The sequence below is a fragment of the Staurois parvus genome, unplaced genomic scaffold (genome assembly GCF_062004578.1).
Source record: "Staurois parvus isolate SC_StPar_1 unplaced genomic scaffold, SC_StPar_1.0 ptg000174l, whole genome shotgun sequence".
Classification (NCBI taxonomy): Eukaryota; Metazoa; Chordata; class Amphibia; order Anura; family Ranidae; genus Staurois; species Staurois parvus.
In genome coordinates, this window is record NW_028317970.1 from 1,598,887 (window position 1) to 1,617,297 (window position 18,411).

General features: G+C 47.2%; 1 protein-coding gene across 1 annotated transcript in view; it reads left to right on the plus strand.

Moving 5' to 3' along the window:
• Positions 1-18,411, plus strand: part of LOC149462495 (uncharacterized) — an 83,774-nt gene that overhangs the window by 16,618 nt on the left and 48,745 nt on the right. Inside the window, exon 2 of the mRNA XM_089676834.1 lies at positions 2,015-3,349. Coding sequence (XP_089532960.1) covers positions 2,015-3,349 — 1,335 coding nt within the window. The remainder of the gene's footprint in view (positions 1-2,014; positions 3,350-18,411) is intronic.

Below are 18,411 nucleotides of genomic sequence, written 5' to 3' on the forward strand. Positions count from 1 at the left end.
CCAGAGCATCCACTGCATGTTAAGGGCACGTGGCCTGGTATGTTTCAGGAGGGGGGGTCGCTTGCTCACCCCCCCCATTCCTGACCTTCTGGGCTGCATGCTCAGATAGGGGTCTGGTATGTATTTCTTTCATTTTGGCAAGGGGTCCCCCTCAAAATCCATACTAGACCCCCCAAAGGGGGGGACCCCACGCCATTTTCTTAATATTTCATTGCCGGTAATTCTTTTTTTTAGATTTATTGGTTGGTTAGGATGCAGCGGCCACTCGCTCCCTAACAACCATGTTGTTTACTGGTTGTTAAGGATGCCAGCGGCCGCCCACTCTTTACCAAGCAGTACACATTTCCTGAATGCCGCATGTCTCCACCACTAATTAATGACCGCATGCATTTCATTCTTTATTTCCTTCTGTGAATGTAACGCCTGTTCATGCGGTATTTACTGAGCGTGTTCAGTGTTTGTGGTCAATACCGCAACACGGGATAGGAAATGGACAGTTTCAGGATGGCATGCGGTATTTAGGGGAAATGTACCCACATATCACATGTGATCTGCTTCTGTGAAGGGAGACAATGTGTGGATTTTGTGTGTGATGTCACAATCATAAATCTTACATTTTACAGATGATATTTTCTCTCATTTCCTTGATTTAGAGTGGAGATCCAATCGATATAGAATTTGAGGTGAAAGCAGAAGAAGAAGAGGCGTATGTGAGGGATGATCAGCAGTCTATGGAGGAGGATGGAATAACGGGGACATTTATAGAGGAGGACACTCCTACAGAGATCAGCACAGGTGGGTCATGAACACTAAATCCATTCCTCCACCCATACTGCTCACTGATTGGTCCAGAGTAGGGCGGGGACTGGGTGATATCAGCCTGTAATCCCCTGGTCACTTTCCTGAGCTGTGTTCCCCGTCCTGTATTCCTGGATTTCTCTCGGATAATCTTCCTTCTCTGTGCTGCAGACACAATTTATGTATCTAGACTGGATTTATGGAGGTTCTGGGGTTCAGCTGGCAGCATTACTAGACCTAGGCTCCTGGGACATGGGATTTGGTTCTCCTCCCCATGTCCGGGTCTAGTAAGATTCCTGACCGATCATTTCTCCCAGGATTACTTGCTCTGTGGTCTGCTGGCTGTGCCGGGTGGAGGGATATGTCTGTAGTGTCTCAGACCCAAGTCACTGAGTGCAGTCTCAGGAGATGGGAGGCAGCGGTGTGGGATCTCTGCAACTTGTCTACAGTAAACATTTAATATTCCACTGATTACTGAATACCAATATTATGAGTCCTGACCCTTACACTGTATATTGTACATTACATACTCCTGACCCCTGCACTATATACTCTATGTTGTACATTACATACCCCTGACCCCTGCACTATATACTCTATGTTGTACATTACATCCTCCTGACCCCTGCACTATATACTCTATGTTGTACATTACATACCCCTGACCCCTGCACTATATACTCTATGTTGTACATTACATACTCCTGACCCCTGCACTATATACTCTATGTTGTACATTACATACTCCTGACCCCTGCACTATATACTCTGTTGTACATTACATACTCCTGACCCCTGCACTATATACTCCATGTTGTACATTACATACTCCCGACCCCTGCACTATATACTCTATGTTGTACATTACATACTCCTGACCCCTGCACTATATACTCTATGTTGTACATTACATACTCCTGACCCCTGCACTATATACTCTGTTGTACATTCCATACTCCTGACTTCTGCTCTCCCCCCTCCCCCCACTGCTATATATACACATAACATGGATTCTCTTTTGTTACACCCATTTCCTCCCAGCTGGACATAGTTGTTCTCCCCCATCCTCACTCTCTGACCTCTGGTGATGCTCAGCCAGTCCTGGTTTGGGGAAACCAATCAGCTCCTGTCTATTAATCCTCTTTGTCTTTGTATTTTAGTCCATGGCCGGGAGATGAGGAAAACCTCCGAGGATTGTCTCACTTTGTCTCCAGACTGGAAAGTAGAAGATGAGGACATCACACAGTATAGTCCAGGAGAAAACCCGGCTCCCTCCAATGTCCATCCGGCACCACCCAGTGTAGATGGACCATCGGATTCCTCGTATCCTGAGGAACCTCAGACTGTGCGGGACCGGGCCGGCCTTCCAACAGGGAAGAGGTTCTCCTGTCCTGAGTGCGGGAAGGGTTTCCAGTCTAAATCTGGTCTGAATGGGCATAAAAGATTTCACACAGGAGAGAAGCCACATTCCTGTTCTGTGTGCGGGAAATGTTTTTCAGTGAGGTCCCATCTTTACAAACATCAGAGATCTCATACGGGGGAGAAGCCGTATTGCTGTTCTCAGTGTGGGAAATGTTTTTCAGTGACGTCCCATCTTTATACACATCAAAGATCTCACACTGGGGAGAAGCCATATTCCTGTCCTGAGTGCGGGAAATGTTTTTCACAGAAGTCCTATTTTTACATACATCAGCTATCTCACACGGGGGAGAAGCCATTTTCTTGTACTGAGTGCGGGAAATGTTTTTTATCGAAGTTCCATCTTTACAAACATCAGAGATCTCACACAGGGGAGAAGCCATATTCCTGTCCTGAGTGTGGGAAATGTTTTTCAGTGAAGTCCCATCTTTACACACATCAAAGATCTCACACAGGGGAGAAGCCATATTCCTGTCCTGAGTGTGGGAAATGTTTTTCAGTGAAGTCCAGTCTTTACAGACATCAGAGATCTCACACGGGGGAGAAGCCACATTCCTGTCCTGATTGTGGGAAATGTTTTTCAGTGAAGTCCCATCTTTACACACATCAAAGATCTCACACAGGGGAGAAGCCGTATTCTTGTCCTGAGTGTGGGAAATGTTTTTCAGTGAAGTCCAGTCTTTCCACACATCAGAGATCTCACATGGGAGAGAAGCCATATTCCTGTCCTGAGTGTGGGAAATGTTTTTCAGTTAAGTCCCATTTTAACAGACATCAGAGATCTCACACGGGGGAGAAGCCGTATTCTTGTCCTGAGTGCGGGAAATGTTTTTCACAGAAGTCCAAACTTGATAATCATCAGAGATCTCACACGGGGGAGAAGCCACATTCCTGTCCTGAGTGTGGGAAATGTTTTTCAGTGAAGGCCAGTCTTTACACACATCAAAGATCTCACACAGGAGAGAAGCCGCATTCCTGTCCTGAGTGTGGGAAATGTTTTTCAGTTAAGTCCCATTTTAACAGACATCAGAGATCTCACACTGGGGAGAAGCCGTATTCTTGTCCTGAGTGCGGGAAATGTTTTTCACAGAAGTCCAGTCTTTACATACATCAAAGATCTCACACGGGGGAGAATCCACTTTCCTGTCCTGAGTGAGGGAAATGTTCCTCACTGAAGTCCTGTTTTCCTGTACATCAGGTATTATAACGGGGTAGACAGATCAGACGGGTCAGTACTTATTGGTGGGTGGAATGGGGAAAGATGCGGGGAAGGCTATGGTAGATGATAAGAAGTTTCCCATGTTACAAACAACCAGTGCAATTGGTACCATTTGTATGCAAATAAAAAATACAAAAAATCCATGTGAACAAGGTGTCCGTGAATAAACAAGGTGTCCGTGAATAAACAAGGTGTCCGTGAATAAACAAGGTGTCCATGAATAAACAAGGTGTCGGTGAATGAACAAGGTGTCGGTGAATGAACAAGGTGTCAGTGAATGAAAGTGTTTGTTCACCAATGCCAGAAGTGTGCCCAGCACAGTAGGTGAGTTGGAAGGTTTGGTGCATGAAGAGAACTAGGATTGAATTGGTATTGCTGAATCTTGGCTTCATTCCTCACATGACTGGGCCATTCATATTCCTGGCTAGGTTCTCTTTCGGAGAGACGGGGGAAATAGGAAAGGTGGTGGTGTCTGTCTCTATGTGAGAAGTGATCTTAGAGCGAGTGTGAAAGAGGACCTAGTTGATGGAGAGTGTGATGAGGCTGAAGTATTATGGGTGGAACCAGGGGCGGACTGACAACTCATGGGGCCCCCGGGCAATAGGGGATCATGGGGCCCCTGTGTCCTTGCCCAAACTCAAAAAAGCCCATGAAAAAGGTACCAGGGGCATCTCATGGGGCCCCCTACTGACCTCAGGCCCTCGGGTAGTGCACGAGTTTCCAAATGGTCAGTCCGCCCCTGGGTGGAACTGCACATGGGGGGCGGTACTACAAAGGTCATCATTGGAGTTTGTTATAGGCCTCCCAGTGTTAATGAGGAGGTGGAGACTCAGCTCCTTCCACAGATGGAAAGGGCTGGGACAGTGATAATAATGGGGGATGGTAACTACCCGGAATGGGACTGCAAGCACAGTTAAAGGGTAAAAATGTATAAACCTACTACAGGACAATTTTATGGTCCAGTTCATAGAGGCCCCAACTAGGAATGATGCTCTGGTGGACCTGGTCATCTCCAACCATGCAGAGCTTATTACGAATGTCCATATAAAAGAACATCTGGGTAGCAGTGACCATAACATGATTTCATTTATTGTTAGTTGTAAACAGCAAGCACATACGGGAAAAATAAAAATGCTCAACTTTAAGAGAGCTAATTTTCCAAGGCTGAGAGCTGCTCTCCAAGACTTAGACTGGGAGGGAATATTGACATCGATGAACACAACACAGAAATGGGAGTTCTTCAAAAAGACTGTATGTGACCACACTGCAAAATATATTCCCATGGGCAACAAGTATAAAAGGCTACAAATCCAACCTATGTGGCTTACGGCCAAAGTTACAAAAGCGATAGATAATAAGAAAAGAGCTTTTATTACATATAACAATGAAGGAACGCGATCATCGTTTACACATTACAAAGAATAGAACAGAAGATGCAAAAAGGAAATAAAGGCACAAAAACTGAAAACAAACGACAGAAAGATATCAGGACGACCCCAAAACATTCCTCCAATCTATGAATAGTAGAAAGGTCCGGTCCCAGCATGTAGGCCCTTTACAGAACCATCTAGAGGGGGGGGGACAAAGAGAAGGACAATGTATGAAATCCCTTCTTCAGCTCTGTGTATACAAAGGAGCATGGGGGGGCTCTTGTCCATAATGGGGGTGGTACTGACACCACCAGATGATCCACATTGGCTCACAATTGATATGATGCAGAAATATTTGTAGAGAATAAAGGTGAATAAAGCCCCTGGACCGGATGGCAGACACCCACGGGGCCTTAAAGAATTCAGCTCTGTCATCTCACAGCCATTGTTTCTCATTGTTAGGGCCTCTTTAATGACTGGCATAGTACCACTGGATTGGTGTAAGGCCAATGTGGGGCCAATATTTATAAAGGGGACAAAATCTTTCCCAAGTAATTATAGACCTGTTAGTGGAACTTCTATAGTTGGGAAGATACTGGAGAGTTTAACCCCTCCCCCTCCTAAGGACTTACCCCCCTTCCTGACCACGCCTCTTTTTGCTTTTACCGCTGCACTAGTTCAACTGATAATTGCGCGGTCATGCAATGCTGCACCAAAATGAAATTTATGTCCTTTTTTTCACACAAATACAGCTTTCTTTCGGAGGTATTTGATCACCTGTGCGCTTTTTATTTTTTGCGCTATAAACAAAAAAAACCCAAAAATTTTGAAAAAAAAACAATATTTTTTACTTTTGGCTATAAAAAATATATAGTAAACTCAAAGTTAGTTATAAATTTAGGCCAAAATGTATTCTGCTCCATGTTTTTGGTGAAAAATCCCAATAAGTGCATATTGATTGCTTTGTGTGATAGTTATAGCGTCTACAAACTATGGGAGAGATAATGGAATTTACACCATTGTTTTACTATACAGCGCTGCACTTGTGTTACTGACAATTGCGCGGTCATGCAATACGGTACATAAATGAACATGTAACTAAACTCTTCTTTAAACATAGATGAATCTATCCCAATATACAATAAAATAAAATAAATTGTAAAATAAAAATCCCAAAAAATTATATATCAAACTAAATGTCCCAAATATAAAAGTCCAAAATGTCTCTGTAAAGATGTCTTTCCAAATTCCAAAGCAAACTCGTATCATCTTTAATCATCCAGTATGGAAATTCCAAAATTCTTCATGAACCTCAAAAAAATAAACTTGTGATACTGTATTACCTTTATACTGAACATACATGTAAAATAGTGAAAGAACCGTGTATCATGTCAACTGCATACCGTGAGCTCACACGTGAAAAAACAATTCCTCTACCAATATATCAATCTCTGAATATGTAAATACACTCGTGACAAGAATCAGAAGAGTGACCATTCCAAGTCCAAACGATGAAACGTGATCACCTCCAAATAGTGAGGATGGAGAATAACCCAAATCTCTAATAGTGAGCTCTACAAACTCAATAATAGTGAACAATAAAGTGCTCTCCTCCAACTGGTGCAACAATGGATCATTCCCCTCTGGAAATAAATCCCAGGCTTTCAGGGGATAGTCGCACTCTCCAGGCTTCCTAATGTTCCTGTTGGCACTCTTCCATATTCCTCATAAGGTGAGATAGGAGACAATCAGCGCTATATAGTAACAGAAGTCAATATTTATTGAATATCTTACATTACAATTGAAGAATATCAGCTTCCAGCATTCAGAACAGCTCAGGTGTAGTCCTATGTATAGAGAGCCGCATGTTCCCACTTCCAAAATGGCCACCACCACACTTCCGGTTTTGCGTGAGTTCTTCAGACGTTGCGTGTTCTGACGCGTTTCGTCACTTCCTGGACTTTTTCACAAGGGATCAAGATGTCTGAGAGGTGGTTCTTTATATTCTGTCCCACATCAAGGGCAGGAAATAGAATCCGCCATCTTACTATATGGAAAAATGGTGGCATGTATATCTTTATTCCCATTCCCTATACGAGCACTGCAATCCCTATACGAGCACTGCAATCCCTATACGAGCACTGCAATCCCTATATGAACACTGCAATCCCTATATGAGCACTGCAATCCCTATACGAGAACTGCAATCCCTATACAAGCACTGCAATCCCTATACGAACACTGCAATCCCTATACGAGAACTGCAATCGCTATACGAGCACTGTAATCCCTATATGAACACTGCAATCCCTATACGAGAACTGCAATCCCTATACGAGCACTGCAATCCCTATACGAACACTGCAATCCCTATACGAACACTGCAATCCCTATACGAACACTGCAATCCCTATACGAACACTGCAATCCCTATACGAGAACTGCAATCCCTATACGAACACTGTAATCCCTATATGAACACTGCAATCCCTATACGAGAACTGCAATCCCTATACGAGCACTGCAATCCCTGTACGAACACTGCAATCCCTATATGAGCACTGAAATCCCTATACGAGCACTGCAATCCCTATACGAACACTGCAATCGCTATACGAGCACTGCAATCCCTATACGAACACTGCAATCGCTATACGAGCACTGCAATCCCTATACGAACACTGCAATCCCTATATGAACACTGCAATCCCTATACAAACACTGCAATCCCAATACGAGCACTGCAATCCCTATATGAGCACTGCAATCCCTATACGAACACTGCAATCCCTATACGAGCACTGCAATCCCTATACGAACACTGAAATCCCTATACAAACACTGCAATCCCTATACGAGCACTGCAATCCCTATACGAACACTGCAATCCCTATACGAGCACTGCAATCCCTATATGAACACTGCAATCCCTGTACAAACACTGCAATCCCTATACGAGCACTGCAATCCCTATACGAGCACTGCAATCCCTATATGGACACTGCAATCCCTATACAAACACTGCAATCCCTATACGAACACTGCAATCCCTATATGGACACTGCAATCCCTATATGAGCACTACAATCCCTGTACGAACACTGCAATCCCTATACAAACACTGCAATCCCTATACGAGCACTGCAATCCCTATATGAACACTGCAATCCCTATACAAACACTGCAATCCCTATACGAACACTGCAATCACACAGCATCTATACTAGAAACATATAACTGTGTACCTATACTGTAATATAAACTCCATCTTAATGACCCCCCCACTCCTCCTAACAGGTACACGCCCCCATACCTGATCTAAATCCCCATGTAATTAAAATGCTAAAAAGGATCAACATATACTGTGAATCCAACTAAATAGCAGCAATGTATATACACCCTTCTTATATAATATATAAATATATAACAGACCGATATTCAATACAATGACAATCTTATACCCCCTATGGTAATGACTCCCTCTACTGGTCAATCTATGCATTCCCAGATCAATACATTCTACATCTACTCACACACAACCTGATCCATATCCCCCAAACTATCTCATAAAAATTATGATAAATATGATAGATAATAAAATAAATTAAATAAAATATATAAATAAAATCAACCCCTAAAAAACACTAACAGTTAATATAAAATCTACCAAATACATAAAAGTTTTCACTATTTTACATGTATGTTCAGTATAAAGGTAATACACTATCAGAAGTTTATTTTTTTGAGGTTCACAAAGAATTTTGGAATTTCCATACTGGATGATTACAGATGATACAAGTTTGCTTTGGAATTTGGAAAGACATCTTTACAGAGACATTTTGGACATTTATTTTTTGGGACATTTAGTTTGATATATAATTTTTTGGGATATTAATTTTAATTTACAATTTATTTTATTTATTTTATTGTAAATTGTATTTCTGTATTATTTTATTGTATATTGGGATAGATTCATCTATGTTTAAAGAAGAGTCTAGTTACATGTACATATACTTTCAAGGGTGAAAGTTTACTTTTCTTTTGGGTATAGTAGATATTTTTGTAGGTGATAGGGTGCGGAATTCTGTTTATTGATTATTGTGTACGTAAATGAAATTTGCATCCTTTTTTTCACACAAATAGTTTTCCCTTAGTGGTCATTGATCACCTGTGCACTTCTTATTTTTCGCGCTATAAACAAAAAAAGACCAAAATGTTTTAATAAAAACAATATTTTCTCATTTATGTCATAACAAATATCAAAAAAATTTAATTTCATCATAAATTTAGGCCAAAATGTATTCTGCTCCATGTTTTTGTAAAAAACATTCCCAATAGGTGTATATTGATTGCTTTGTGTGATAGTTATATCATCTACAAACTATGGGAGAGATAATGGAATTTACACAGCTTATACTTTCTGACTCCTCATCACATTTCTTGAGGTGCTAAAATACCAGGACAGTACAAACACCCCCAAATGACCCCTTTTCAGAAAGTAGACACCCTAAGCTATCTGCTGAGAGGCATATTGAGTCCATGGAAGATTTATTTTTTTCCACAAGTTTTTGGAAAATTATTATTTTTTTCTTTACACAAAGTTGTAACTTAAATTATATATTTGTCACACAAGCCATGGGTATATGTGGAATTACACTCCAAAATATATTCTGCTACTTCTACCGAGTATGGGGATACCACATGTGTGAGACTTTTTGGGAGCCTAGCGACATACAGGAGCCTGAAATCCAATGACTGCTTTGAAATCCCAAAGGCAAAGGTGTGGAATCTCCTTATTTCACTTCCTCACTACCTATCACAGTTTTGGAGGCCCTGAAATGTCAGGATAGCACCAGACCCCCCAAAATGACCCCTTTCTGGAAAGTAGACACCCCAAGGAATTTAAAATGAGGCATGGTGAGTATTTTGCAGATCTCATTTTTTTCTACAAGGTTTTGAAATATAAAAAAAAAAGAAAATTTTTTTTTGTTTTTTATTCATTTTCCAAAAACATGTGGCAACAAACGAGATCTGCAAGATATTCACCGTGCTTATTATCAATTTCCTTGGGGTGTCTACTTTCCAAAAAGGAGTCATTTCAGGGGGGTTTGGTGCTATCCTGACATTTCAGGGCCTCCAAACTGTGATAGGGAGTCAGGAAGTGTAATGAGGAAATAAAGCCCTTTAAAAGGTGCTTATTGTATTTTGGGGTCCTGTACTTGGCTAGACTGCCAAAATGTCTCACATGTGGTACCCCCATACTTAGGAGAAGTAGCAGAATGTATTTTGGGGTGTAATTCCACATATATCCATGGCATGTGTGAGCAGTAAATCATTTAAGTGACAATTTTGTGTAAAAAAAAAATTTTTTTGTAATTTTCCAAAAACTTGTAAAAAAATTATTTCATTTATTAATTCAACATGCCATTCAGCAAATAGTTTGGGGTGTCTACTTTCCAAAAAGGGGTCATTTGTGGGGGGTGGGGGCATTGTATGCCCAGCATTAGAAGTTTATGCCACACATCATTCACTCTTCTACCCACCTGAAGACCAAGCCTTTTCTGACACTTTTTGTTCACATGAAAAAAATCAGTATTTTTTGCTAGAAAATTAATTTAAACCCCAAACATTATATATTTGTTTAAAGTAGACATCCTAGTGAATAAAATGGTGGGTGCTACAATTTTTCATGTCACAATGATTATTCAAATGCAAATTAAAAAAATGCACTTTTTTTACTTTTAATGCACAAAAACACATTATGTTTAGAGATGAGCGAAGAAATGAAAAATTCGATTCGACTGATTCGGCGAATTCGTGGACAATATTCGATTCGAGTCGAATAAATTCGCTGTGAATTTAACTTAAAAAAGGGTGTTTCTAGGCTTCAGAGAGCCTTTATATTAGTGCAGAACACTGTACCTTTAATTTAAATGCCCTTGGAGTCTGCTGGGGAAGAGAAATAATACTGTCAGTCAGTATGACATGCAGATGAGTGCCGTCGATCTTAGAATCACCGCACACTTCACTCATTTGGGCAGTCACGGGGCCAAAACCAGAGTGTGGAGCCACAGTGTGGCGGTGGAGGCAGCAGCAATGGGAGGCCATACAGCACCCTATGACAAAAATGGAACCCACCAGCAGTGTGAGGAGACCTGAAAGTGGCACATGGCAGAGTGTGGCGATAGAGACAGCAGCAATGGGAGGCCGTACAGGGACCCATGACACACTCTGGACCTGGCAGCAGCATGAGGAGGCGGTACAGGGGCCCATGACAGATTACGGGCCTGGCAGCAGCATGAGGAGTCGGTACAGGGGCCCATGGCAGATTACGGGCCTGGCAGCAGCAATGGGAGGCCGTACAGGGACCCATGACACACTCTGGACCTGGCAGCAGCATGGGGAGGCGGTACAGGGGCCCATGACAGATTACGGGCCTGGCAGCAGCATGAGGAGTCGGTACGGGGGCCCATGACACACTCTGGACCTGGCAGCAGCATGAGGAGGCGGTACAGGGGCGCATGACAGATTACGAGCCTGGCAGCAGCAACTTGGACAGGAGGACGTTCAGCTTCTGCACCGTCGGGTGCGTGCTCGCAAACTGTTGTCTCTTGGAAACGGATTCCAAGAAAGACTGCTGACGGAATCCGTGAAGAGGAGTAGCAGGAGAAGGAGCATCTGAACGAGCGGAATATGCCAACAAGCGACAACAGGGGCCCATGACAGATTACGGGCCTGGCAGCAGCATGAGGAGTCGGTACGGGGGCCCATGGCAGATTACGGGCCTGGCAGCAGCTATGGGAGGCCCGTAATCTGCCAGCACCCTATGACAAAAAATGGAACCCACCAGCAGTGTGAGGAGACCTGAAAGTGGCACATGGCAGAGTGTGGCGATGGAGACAGCAGCAATGGGAGGCCGTACAGGGACCCATGAGAGACTCTGGACCTGGCAGCAGCATGAGGAGGCGGTATAGGGGCCCATGGCAGATTAGGGGCCTGGCAGCAGCTATGGGAGGCCCGTAATCTGCCAGCACCCTATGACAAAAAATGGAACACACCAGCAGTGTGAGGAGACCTGAAAGTGGCACATGGCAGAGTGTGGCGATGGAGGCAGCAGCAATGGGAGGCCGTACAGGGACCCATGAGAGACTCTGGACTTGGCAGCAGCATGAGGAGGCGGTATAGGGGCCCATGGCAGATTAGGGGCCTGGCAGCAGCTATGGGAGGCCCGTAATCTGCCAGCACCCTATGACAAAAAATGGAACACACCAGCAGTGTGAGGAGACCTGAAAGTGGCACATGTTTGGGGCATGATTCATGGCGGATTTAGTCAGTTGTGTCAGGAACTGGTGGTTTGAAATCCAGACTAATCCACGCCTGATTCATTTTCACAAACGTGAGTGTCTCCACACTTTGGGTGGACAGTCGTGTCCTCCGCGGAGTTGCAATACCTCCTGCCGCACTAAACACGCGCTCCGATGCCACGCTACTGGCCGGGCATGACAGCCTTTCAAGGGCAAATTCAGCTAGTTGGGGCCAAAGGTCAAGTTTCGTTGCCCAGTAGTCAAGGGGATTGTCTACCTCGGTTGGCAGGGTGCTGTCCAAGTAGGCCTAAGCCTGTTGTTTGAGGTCCTGCTCCAGGTCCACCTGATGCTGCTGCTGCTGCTGCGGATGGTTAGTAGTTTCCTCACTGCGCTGGTGAAGAAAGCTACTCATCATCGACTGCAGACTGAGGCAGCCGCTGCTGGTGGAGCTGCCACTGCTCCTACCACCCCACCCCTCCCCTGCTGCCATGGCAGCGGAACACGAGCGCACAGGGCCCACAGTGTCTGAGGATGGACGTTGGCGCAGACAGGCAGAGACCAGCTGACTACATAGGTGTTTTTTATAGTACGTTATTTTGGCCTCCCTCTCAGCAGGTGTGAAAAAGGCCACCATTTTTGAACGGTAGCGAGGGTCCAACAAGGTGGACAGCCAAAAGTCATCCCTCTGTCTGATGGTTATTATTCGGCTGTCGCTACGCAAGCAAGCGAGCATGCTATGGGCCATTTGTGCCAAGGAATGCGAGGGACTCCCTGCCTCCATCTCCACAGCATACTGCCACGGTGCGTCTAGGTCCTCTGTCTCCTCTTCCTCCTCCTCTACCAGATGCTCCTGCTCCTCCACTCCTGTCCGCTGAGTGGAAAAACCACCCATTTCACTCAATAATTCCTGAGCACCAATGTCCTCCTCTACCTCCTCCTCTTCTTCCAGTCCTGCCCCCACAGGGGCCATGTGGCGTTGAGATCTGTGCGCCACGTCTACCGCACCCTGACCAGCCATTGTTAACAGCATTTGTTCCAGGACGTGCAACAGAGGAATGACGTCGTTCATCCCATAGTCCTGCCGACTCACGAATAGCGTGGCCTCCTCAAAGGGCCTGAGCAAGCGCAGGTGTCACGCATGAGCTGCCAATGGCTGACATCTAAGTTACACAGGGAGTACCTTTATCTGCTTTTAACATCAGGAAATCTGTGATGGCCTTTTGCTGTTCGTAAAGGCGGTCTAACATATGTAGGGTTGAATTCCACCTTGTTGCAACGTCACAGCATGAGGAGTCGGTATAGGGGCCCATGGCAGATTAGGGGCCTGGCAGCAGTTATGGGAGGCCCATAATCTGCCAGCACCCTATGACAAAAAATGGAACACACCAGCAGTGTGAGGAGACCTGAAAGTGGCACATGGCAGAGTGTGGCGATGGAGACAGCAGCAATGGGAGGCCGTACAGGGACCCATGAGAGACTCTGGACCTGGCAGCAGCATGAGGAGGCGGTATATAGGGGCCTACGGCAGATTAGGGGCCTGGCAGCAGCTATAGGAGGCCCGTAATCTGCCAGCACCCTATGTCAAAAAATTCAACACACCAGCAGTGTGTGAGGAGACCTGAAAGTGGCACATGGCAGAGTGTGGCGATGGAGACAGCAGCAATGGGAGGCCGTACAGGGACCCATGACAGACTCTGGACTTGGCAGCAGCATGAGGAGGCGGTATATAGGGGCTTATGGCAGATTAGGGGCCTGGCAGCAGCTATAGGAGGCCCGTAATCTGCCAGCACCCTATGTCAAAAAATTCAACACACCAGCAGTGTGAGGAGACCTGAAAGTGGCACATGGCAGCAGAGTGTGGCGATGGAGACAGCAGCAATGGGAGGCCGTACAGGGACCCATGACAGACTCTGAACTTGGCAGCAGCATGAGGAGGCGGTATATAGGGGCCCATGGCAGATTAGGGGCCTGGCAGCAGCTATAGGAGGCCCGTAATCTGCCAGCACCCTATGTCAAAAAATTCAACACACCAGCAGTGTGTGAGGAGAAATGAAAGTGGCACATGGCAGAGTGTGGCGATGGAGACAGCAGCAATGGGAGGCCGTACAGGGACCCATGACAGACTCTGGACTTGGCAGCAGCATGAGGAGGCGGTATATAGGGGCCTATGGCAGATTAGGGGCCTGGCAGCAGCTATGGGAGGCCCGTAATCTGCCAGCACCCTATGTCAAAAAATTCAACACACCAGCAGTGTGTGAGGAGACCTGAAAGTGGCACATGGCAGAGTGTGGCGATGGAGACAGCAGCAATGGGAGGCCGTACAGGGACCCATGAGAGACTCTGGACCTGGCAGCAGCATGAGGAGGCGGTATATAGGGGCCTATGGCAGATTAGGGGCCTGGCAGCAGCTATAGGAGGCCCGTAATCTGCCAGCACCCTATGTCAAAAAATTCAACACACCAGCAGTGTGTGAGGAGAAATGAAAGTGGCACATGGCAGAGTGTGGCGATGGAGACAGCAGCAATGGGAGGCCGTACAGGGACCCATGACAGACTCTGGACTTGGCAGCAGCATGAGGAGGCGGTATATAGGGGCCTATGGCAGATTAGGGGCCTGGCAGCAGCTATGGGAGGCCCGTAATCTGCCAGCACCCTATGTCAAAAAATTCAACACACCAGCAGTGTGTGAGGAGACCTGAAAGTGGCACATGGCAGAGTGTGGCGATGGAGACAGCAGCAATGGGAGGCCGTACAGGGACCCATGAGAGACTCTGGACCTGGCAGCAGCATGAGGAGGCGGTATATAGGGGCCTATGGCAGATTAGGGGCCTGGCAGCAGCTATAGGAGGCCCGTAATCTGCCAGCACCCTATGTCAAAAAATTCAACACACCAGCAGTGTGAGGAGACCTGAAAGTGGCACATGGCAGAGTGTGGCGATGGAGACAGCAGCAATGGGAGGCCGTACAGGGACCCATGACAGACTCTGAACTTGGCAGCAGCATGAGGAGGCGGTATATAGGGGCCCATGGCAGATTAGGGGCCTGGCAGCAGCTATGGGAGGCCCGTAATCTGCCAGCACCCTATGTCAAAAAATTCTACACACCAGCAGTGTGTGAGGAGACCTGAAAGTGGCACATGGCAGAGTGTGGCGATGGAGACAGCAGCAATGGGAGGCCGTACAGGGACCCATGACAGACTCTGAACTTGGCAGCAGCATGAGGAGGCGGTATATAGGGGCCCATGGCAGATTAGGGGCCTGGCAGCAGCTATGGGAGGCCCGTAATCTGCCAGCACCCTATGTCAAAAAATTCTACACACCAGCAGTGTGTGAGGAGACCTGAAAGTGGCACATGGCAGAGTGTGGCGATGGAGACAGCAGCAATGGGAGGCCGTACAGGGACCCATGACAGACTCTGGACTTGGCAGCAGCATGAGGAGGCGGTATATAGGGGCCCATGGCAGATTAGGGGCCTGGCAGCAGCTATGGGAGGCCCGTAATCTGCCTGCACCCTATGTCAAAAAATTTAACACACCAGCAGTGTGAAGAGACCTGAAAGTGGCACATGGCAGCAGAGTGTGGCGATGGAGACAGCAGCAATGGGAGGCCGTACAGGGACCATGACAGACTCTGGACTTGGCAGCAGCATGAGGAGGCGGTATATAGGGGCCCATGGCAGATTAGGGGCCTGCCAGCAGCTATGTGAGGCCCGTAATCTGCCTGCACCCTATGTCAAAAAATTTAACACACCAGCAGTGTGAAGAGACCTGAAAGTGGCACATGGCAGAGTGTGGCGATGGAGACAGCAGCAATGGGAGGCCGTACAGGGACCCATGAGAGACTCTAGACTTGGCAGCAGCATGAGGAGGCGGTATATAGGGGCCCATGGCAGATTAGGGGCCTGGCAGCAGCTATGTGAGGCCCGTAATCTGCCTGCACCCTATGTCAAAAAATTAAACACACCAGCAGTGTGAAGAGACCTGAAAGTGGCACATGGCAGAGTGTGGCGATGGAGACAGCAGCAATGGGAGGCCGTACAGGGACCATGACAGACTCTGGACTTGGCAGCAGCATGAGGAGGCGGTATATAGGGGCCCATGGCAGATTAGGGGCCTGGCAGCAGCTATGTGAGGCCCGTAATCTGCCTGCACCCTATGTCAAAAAATTAAACACACCAGCAGTGTGAAGAGACCTGAAAGTGGCACATGGCAGAGTGTGGCGATGGAGACAGCAGCAATGGGAGGCCGTACAGGGACCATGACAGACTCTGGACTTGGCAGCAGCATGAGGAGGCGGTATATAGGGGCCCATGGCAGATTAGGGGCCTGGCAGCAGCTATGTGAGGCCCGTAATCTGCCTGCACCCTATGTCAAAAAATTAAACACACCAGCAGTGTGAAGAGACCTGAAAGTGGCACATGGCAGAGTGTGGCGATGGAGACAGCAGCAATGGGAGGCCGTACAGGGACCATGACAGACTCTGGACTTGGCAGCAGCATGAGGAGGCGGTATATAGGGGCCCATGGCAGATTAGGGGCCTGGCAGCAGCTATGTGAGGCCCGTAATCTGCCTGCACCCTATGTCAAAAAATTAAACACACCAGCAGTGTGAAGAGACCTGAAAGTGGCACATGGCAGAGTGTGGCGATGGAGACAGCAGCAATGGGAGGCCGTACAGGGACCCATGAGAGACTCTAGACTTGGCAGCAGCATGAGGAGGCGGTATATAGGGGCCCATGGCAGATTAGGGGCCTGGCAGCAGCTATGTGAGGCCCGTAATCTGCCTGCACCCTATGTCAAAAAATTAAACACACCAGCAGTGTGAAGAGACCTGAAAGTGGCACATGGCAGAGTGTGGCGATGGAGACAGCAGCAATGGGAGGCCGTACAGGGACCATGACAGACTCTGGACTTGGCAGCAGCATGAGGAGGCGGTATATAGGGGCCCATGGCAGATTAGGGGCCTGCCAGCAGCTATGTGAGGCCCGTAATCTGCCTGCACCCTATGTCAAAAAATTTAACACACCAGCAGTGTGAAGAGACCTGAAAGTGGCACATGGCAGCAGAGTGTGGCGATGGAGACAGCAGCAATGGGAGGCCGTACAGGGACCCATGAGAGACTCTGGACTTGGCAGCAGCATGAGGAGGCGGTATATAGGGGCCCATGGCAGATTAGGGGCCTGCCAGCAGCTATGTGAGGCCCGTAATCTGCCTGCACCCTATGTCAAAAAATTTAACACACCAGCAGTGTGAAGAGACCTGAAAGTGGCACATGGCAGCAGACTGTGGCGATGGAGACAGCAGCAATGGGAGGCCGTACAGGGACCATGACAGACTCTGGACTTGGCAGCAGCATGAGGAGGCGGTATATAGGGGCCCATGGCAGATTAGGGGCCTGGCAGCAGCTATGTGAGGCCCGTAATCTGCCTGCACCCTATGTCAAAAAATTTAACACACCAGCAGTGTGAAGAGACCTGAAAGTGGCACATGGCAGCAGAGTGTGGCGATGGAGACAGCAGCAATGGGAGGCCGTACAGGGACCCATGAGAGACTCTGGACTTGGCAGCAGCATGAGGAGGCGGTATATAGGGGCCCATGGCAGATTAGGGGCCTGGCAGCAGCTATGTGAGGCCCGTAATCTGCCTGCACCCTATGTCAAAAAATTTAACACACCAGCAGTGTGAAGAGACCTGAAAGTGGCACATGGCAGCAGAGTGTGGCGATGGAGACAGCAGCAATGGGAGGCCGTACAGGGACCCATGAGAGACTCTGGACTTGGCAGCAGCATGAGGAGGCGGTATATAGGGGCCCATGGCAGATTAGGGGCCTGGCAGCAGCTATGTGAGGCCCGTAATCTGCCTGCACCCTATGTCAAAAAATTTAACACACCAGCAGTGTGAAGAGACCTGAAAGTGGCACATGGCAGCAGAGTGTGGCGATGGAGACAGCAGCAATGGGAGGCCGTACAGGGACCCATGAGAGACTCTGGACTTGGCAGCAGCATGAGGAGGCGGTATATAGGGGCCCATGGCAGATTAGGGGCCTGGCAGCAGCTATGTGAGGCCCGTAATCTGCCTGCACCCTATGTCAAAAAATTTAACACACCAGCAGTGTGAAGAGACCTGAAAGTGGCACATGGCAGCAGAGTGTGGCGATGGAGACAGCAGCAATGGGAGGCCGTACAGGGACCCATGAGAGACTCTGGACTTGGCAGCAGCATGAGGAGGCGGTATATAGGGGCCCATGGCAGATTAGGGGCCTGGCAGCAGCTATGTGAGGCCCGTAATCTGCCTGCACCCTATGTC